Here is a 7,044-nt window from a genome sequence, read left to right on the forward strand (position 1 = left end):
TTAGCCACGAGGATGCTGTGGGAGACAATCACCCTCTCTTTTTCGTGGTTTGTAGAATTTGGCTTTGACAACTGCTGTTTTCTTACATTGTCTGTTAGATTAAACATCTGCCAACACAGTTCCTTTTTCCAAAAGATTTTACACCATACAATTTTTTAATTTTTTAACAGTACGAAATAATAGCCTCAATGCTGCCATACCTATGTGGTGTCATAAAACCTATGAAAAACATCTTTGTAGTAATAACATTAATTACACGTACATCATCTATAAAATGCAAAGCTTTAGTGTTACTTCTGACAAACAGCAGTCAGAAAGGTTTTATACTTTGATGCTTAAATTACTGATTTTGGTCAGTTTGATTTTTCTCATCAGTTTGATTTTTCTCTTCTTCCAGTGAAGAACGATATTTTAAAACACAACTAAAACTAATTTCAAGTATATTCCATCACTGGCATCAAAGACAGTTAGGTCACATTAGAAAAGGATGTTAAGAATAATTAATTCTATGGTGATCAACTGAAACAAGAGTAGAAACCAATCAATGAATCACGGCAAAACTGTGTTTGCCTAACAGATACTCTTGTAGACAATCAGTTCTAGTGACACACACCAGAAGACAGAACAGTTCACAACAATCTAGTAACTGGCATATTGAAAGTACTAGCTTCTTAAGACACTTTGTATGCTTAAAAAAAAAACAAACTTGAAAACCAAAACCCAAAACAAACCAAAAAAAACCCACAATACCACCCCACACTTTTCAAAATACTTTTAAATCATACCTTCAGGTAAATTCTGAATAGAATAAACAATGGCTTCAGGAATTCCCATCTCTTGAATGCCAATATCCGAAGGATGGAAAAGTATTTCTGGAACTGCAAATCTTTCATTTGTTAGACGAAGTATTTGTTCACCAGTCTTGTATTTTCCACTTAACACCATCTCTTCCCTTGGCTAAATTAGAGACATGAATAGGAGTCACTACTTAGAAAAAAGAAATTACATCCTAGAGTATTCAGCTGACTTTTCTCATGTACTGCACAGGTAAGCAATATATTCTACATTAAGTCGTATTATTAACAAATATTTTAAGAATAACACATACTCTGGTATTAAATCTGAAGTGACTTTGCTCTTATCAACAGCAGTTTTGACTGAAGTAAAATAGGCATGCACAAGAGCGGACTTAAAACATTGGGACTGCTTTTGAAACTCCGGCCAACTCAACAAATGAGATAAAACTGTTAAACTGTCTTTATTGGTATGAAGATTTTTCAGTCTCTTCTACAACAGAACTTTGAACTTTCTACCTATTAGGGTATTTAAATGAAATTCAGAGAGACTTACAAAAAAGTATCAAGGCAGAGAAAACATTTTCCTTCTTAACTTTAAAAAAAACCCCAAACAATAATTATATGGATAGGTTGTATGACGGAGCACAAGCATAGAAAGCTACAAGTATTAAATAACAGACCATAAAATGCTACGCTGGAAAAACAGTATTTGATTTTCATCTCAACTTCCTCAGGAAAACTTTACCAATTAATGCATAGCACAGAAAGCAGTTACCACAGAGCATCAGGAAAAAGAAAGCATTTTTAACCTCTCTACTAGACTTGTGCAGGGGAACAGTCCAAAAAATACTTCAGAAACAACACTATTATTACCTTACAAAATCCTTTTTTGATTGTGCTGAAGTCTGGCAAAACATAATCTACCATTACAGTATTTTCCTCCCCTTTCAATCTGAAAGAGAAGAATGTGAAATACAATAGAATGAAGAAAAAGTTCTAAATCCCAACAGCTTTATACTGACAAGACTTTCCTTTGACTTAACCGGAAAATTTGGTAAATAGGAGTATAGTTTTGTTTGTATAAAGGGATTATTCAGAAGTACCAACTTTTATATTCAGTACCATCGTACACATACTTGGCAATGTCCATGTCCTTGTAAAAGTCTTGAGAAACATAACACACATCTTCTTTCACTTGATTAATTACATGTGTTTCATCCATAACATGTAGCTGCCTGGGAAAAGCAAAAAACAAAACCACAGGAAGTTTGAGAATAATTAAGTCTTAGCATTACCTGTCCAGTTTTCCACTGCAGATGAGCAACCATAGTTTTCAAATCACAGAAAACTACTGTCTCAGTATCTAAAATTTGTATTCATTTTACAAAAGCTTAAACTCAAGATAGCAGGTAGCAGATTATAACAGACAAAAATTCCCTTTTCCTTTAAACAGTATTTATTCTAAAATTCACAGAACCAGCACGAATATCCCCACAAACTTCTAGCTCATACCAGATTTCAAGATGATGATCACCATGCTTTACCTGTAAGAGATTATCTCCTTTAGATGGTTGGTTAAAAGCTTTCCTCCAACATTAATCCTACAGAAGAAGAGTAACACATGAAAATCTGTCATTATTAGGTTCAGGCATAGTAAACAATTTTTCTAGAAAATATATACTGCAGTTTACCTGATGATGGCCTCTTTCTTCTTTTTACTTCTACAATAAGGTACAATGTGTGTAAAAGAGTATCCGCTGTCCACAATGATACAACATAGCTCAGATGGATTATCCCGGAAATACCTGTGTGCACTAAGAGCTCCAGCTGAAATAGAGAAAATTTAATTCATTTTTTATATGAATATACACTTTTAGAATTTACATTGATATGAAAATGTACTTGCTTCATATTTTAAATGCCTTTGACAGACTTCCAAGACCTTGATGCATAATACTGCAGCCAACACATGAATTAATTTTGACAGTGGATAAAATCAATGTAGTATATGCCCCCATGTATTCTTTCTCAATAATTCTAGTCCATGTTTAGTTTTCTCTCCTCACGCCCAAGCAGACTGATCACACTACAATTTATCAAACCTATCTAAAAGACTATCCTATGTCCAGCTATCTTTCAGAAGGGCTGTGATGTTATTTTCACATTCCCTGTACGATACTATACATTTAATGACTGGAATGCTGTGTTTTATTTGCTAGTACAAAAGAAAACCAAGCAAAAAAACAGTCCCCAAAAAAGGAAAGCTATCAAAGACTTCATGCAAATTTTTGGTAGACTTTCTCAAATACTATCCTGTTTCAAAATCCATCTGTTATCTCTGTCTTTCTGAGTCTCCTCATATTTTCTTTAATTGTATACCATGACACTCTTAAGAAAGTAAGTATAGCTGGAATTTCTACCAAAAAAAATTAAAAATTAATCCAGTTAGAGTACATATAGGAGCATATTACTCAAGAGCCAGGAAGGAAATGAAGCAATTTCTTTACTATCTTTATATATACATGTGTACGCATATGCATGCATGCATATTTATTTTTTAGGAGGTTAAACTTCATAATATATAAATAATAACTAGAAAGAGACAGACTCACCATTTACTCTAAGAACTGCTTGAAATTGATATTCTTCAAATAGAATTTCATTCATGGATTCTTGTATTGAAGTGAAGTTAAAATAAGGTTCGGTAATAATAATATTGGTATCTACAAAATCCACCTATGAAAAATACATTTAGATTGTCATTACACAAAACTTAGAAAGTAATACTCCATTACCATATTTTGCAGCAGGTGAAGATCATGTAAATCTGAAGACATGATTACCATTTGCAATATCTGTAGAAGCGAGGCTTAGAAAGTTTTAGGTTTCTTCACAAGCAGTGATACAACTTTATCAAATTAATGGATAAAAACATAATAGAAGGGAACACTTTCATACATATTTTGTTCCTGTTACCATCCTTACAAAATTTAATCCAATGTTTTAAAGAGATACCCATAAAGGAACACTACATTACTAATTTAAGATACTTTCCACTAATCCTGTAAACTACAGAAAGGTAAGTCTCTTCAACAGCTCAGCACTTGCATCACAAAATTACTTAACTAATAACCAAAGATGGAGTTCTGTGCAAAGTAGAATCAATAATAAAACTCCCAGTGACCTCTCATGAGGCCAGCAAAAGATACTGGACTTTCCACACTTACTGATATCTCACACTCCTTTAGAGAGGAATTCATAGGGTTACTTCAATCATAACTGGATATGGCCCTAAACATACTACCAGCTGTATTTCTCTATAGTCTTCACTCATGAAAAAGAACTAAAACCAAGTTCTCCTTGCAACCATGACTAAACTAAACCTAGTTCCAAAACTAACATGAAAGCTAAGTATCAAAAGCCAGCACTGTATAATTTTATGTAAAGAGACTAAGATATTTGGATGCACTACATTCATTCTCAGGACCATTCTGCCTCTCGGGTGTTAAAAAAAAAACCCAAAAACTTTCAGAGTATATAACAATATTTTTTTTTAAAGAAAAATTAAAAGGGAAGCCTTACTACACTTCTAGAGCTAAATACAGTTCATGTGATAAAGAAAGTTAAGTATCAGATATTTATAGTTTATACATTCAATTTACTCATGGGCAGAAAATGGTTAGCTAAAGATGGTTACTTAATGTGTATGTCTTTTCGCCTACTGACCTAGATCTCTTTTACATCAGTAGTTTCTTGATCTCTAAACCACACTGTATCTGTCTATAATTATTTTTTAGTAACTTGAACTCTTAATTATACTGATGTGAATTTCTTAACATATGTGAACTGAACTCAGTGTGAATACACACAAGACTGAAAAATTTAAATGTGTTGTAAATTCCTACACCAGAGGTCAAAATAAAAATTTTCTTCAGTTTGCAAAAAAATAAATCCCTGTGATTTCTAATTGAAGGCACTTTCAAAGAGGTCAGTAAGCTCATCAGTTCTATTTAATATCTGATGTACTTATGTTAATTCCATTAGTTAGTACTTAACCTTCAGAAAACACGTAATCAAAAAAAGGCTCTTACTTGATACATTTCTTTTCCAAACAGATAATCCCAAACCTGTCTCTGGACATCCCAGTTGACCAAGTAACCCTGTAGGAATTTAGAAAAAAAAAATTACACTATTTAGAAAATAAAATAATACCAAAAAAAAATTACTTGAAATCAAAAAATGTCAAGTGATTGATAGACTGTCAATATAAAGAAATCTGAGAGTAAAAATGTCTAAATGCACATTTCTATGCTAAGGAGTAAATGTTACATAGGATAAACAAAGTTACAAATATTCTTTATCAATATCTTAATTACTACACTATAAAACCCATGTAAATTGTGTTTCCTATATACATTATTCTCCTTGACAGAAGTCTGTCAGTCTGACCTCAGTGCTGGGGAAGGTTATGGAGCAGAACATCTTGTGTGCCATCACATGGCACGCACAGGACAACCAGGTGATCAGTCCCTGTCAGTATGGGTTTATGAAAGGCAAGTCCTGCTTGACTAACTTCATCTCCTTCCATGATAATGTGACCCACTTAGTGGATGAGGGAAAGGCTGTGGATGTGGTGTACCTGGACGTTAGTAAAGCCTCTGACACCCTGGAGAAACTGGCTGCCTGTGGCTTGCATGAGTGTACTCTTCACTGGGTAAAGAAAACTGCCTGGATGGCCAGTCCCAAAGGTGAATGGAGTTAAATCCAGTCAATGGCTGGTCACAAGTGGCGTTCCCCAGGGCTCCGTGGTGGGCCCAGTTCTGCTTAATATCTTTATCAGTGATCTGGATGAGGGGATCAAGTGCACCCTCAGTAAGTTTGTAGACAACATCAAGCTCGGTGGGAGTGTTGGTCTGCCTAAGGGCAGAAAGGCTCTTCAGAGCGATCTGGACAGGCTGGATCGATGGGCCGAGGCCAACTGTATGAGGCTCAACAAGCCTGAGTGACGGGTCCTGCACTGGGTCACAACAATCCCCTGCAATACTACAGGCTCAGGAAGAGTGGCTGGAAAGCTGCCTGATGGAAAAGGACCTGGGGGTGTTGGTCGACAGGCGGCTGAACACAAGCCATCAGTGTGGCCAAGAAGGCCAGTAGTATCCTGGCTTGTACGAGAAACAGTGTGGCCAGCAGGACTAGGGAAGTGATTGTGCCCCTGTACTCGGCACTGGTGAGGCTGCACCTCAAATACCATGTTCAGTTTTGGTCCCCTCACTACAAGAAAGACATTGTGGTGCTGGAGCGCATCCAAAGAAGAGCAATGGCGAGGTGGGTGTCAGTCTCTTTTTCCAAGTAGCAAGGGATAGGACTTGGTTTCCTATAGGAAAAGTAGCAAGTGATAGGAGTTGTTTTCAAGTTTTCCTCTTGAAACAGCCTCAAATTGTGCCAGAGGAGGTTTAGACTGGATATTGGGAAAAATGTCTTCACTGAAAGGGTTACCATGCACCAGAACTGGCTGTCCAGGGAGGTGCTTGAGTTGCCGTCCCTGGAGGAATTTAGAAAAAGTGTAGATGTGTTGCTTAGGTACACGGTTTAGGGGTGGACATGCCAGTGTTAGCTTTACAGTTGGACTCCATGATCTTAAGGGCCTTTTCCAACCTAAATGATTCTATGATTGTTAAACTTCACACTGCTGAATTTTATTTTTGTATGATGCTACATAGAACCCTCCAGTTGGGGCATATTTTATAAAAACTTTTCCTTAAAAGACTTCACATTTGGCTATAAACTGAAGATATCTTACTTACTTTCTGAAAAGGGAGAATATAAAAAAGACCAGAGGGATCTTTAATTTCATCCAGTTGATTTGCCGTAAAGGTTTTCAAGCGTGCAGTCTTTGATCTGAACTGGCAGTTGGGAATAACGCTGGAAAAGATTGGGAAGTTCCCTATTTATTATGATATGACACACATTCATAGTCTTCACACCACTTCCATAAATAGTACACTTGGAATAATATTTTTGCAGATGTGGTTTGGTTTTAGTCCATTTATTGGAGGCAGTTACCAGGGAAATCTCTGACACTTCTGGTGCCGATGAGGCACCTTTTGGAAAAACAAAACCCACCCCCGGCACTGTACCGCGCTGCCACACTGCCACACCCCTCCCCTGCCGCCAGCCCAACAAAAGCGCGCCAGGGGCTCCTCCGCGCCCAGGCACCCCCAGGGACGGACCCTCCCTTTCCCCTCCC

The 7,044-nt window shown here is 36.6% G+C and overlaps 1 protein-coding gene across 1 annotated transcript; it reads right to left on the reverse strand.

The window, feature by feature from the left end:
• Nucleotides 1-785: 785 nt before the first annotated feature.
• ACTR6 (ARP6 actin-related protein 6 homolog (yeast)) lies at nucleotides 786-6,719 on the reverse strand (the record flags this gene model as incomplete). Its single annotated transcript, XM_010081629.1, has 8 exons — nucleotides 786-957; nucleotides 1,671-1,749; nucleotides 1,934-2,032; nucleotides 2,342-2,398; nucleotides 2,489-2,624; nucleotides 3,410-3,533; nucleotides 4,889-4,957; nucleotides 6,602-6,719. Coding segments are annotated over 8 exons (854 nt in total), but the record flags the coding sequence as incomplete, so codon positions are not given.
• Nucleotides 6,720-7,044: the final 325 nt, after the last annotated feature.

Source organism: Pterocles gutturalis, unplaced genomic scaffold (genome assembly GCF_000699245.1).
Source record: "Pterocles gutturalis isolate BGI_N339 unplaced genomic scaffold, ASM69924v1 scaffold38979, whole genome shotgun sequence".
Classification (NCBI taxonomy): domain Eukaryota; kingdom Metazoa; phylum Chordata; class Aves; order Pterocliformes; family Pteroclidae; genus Pterocles; species Pterocles gutturalis.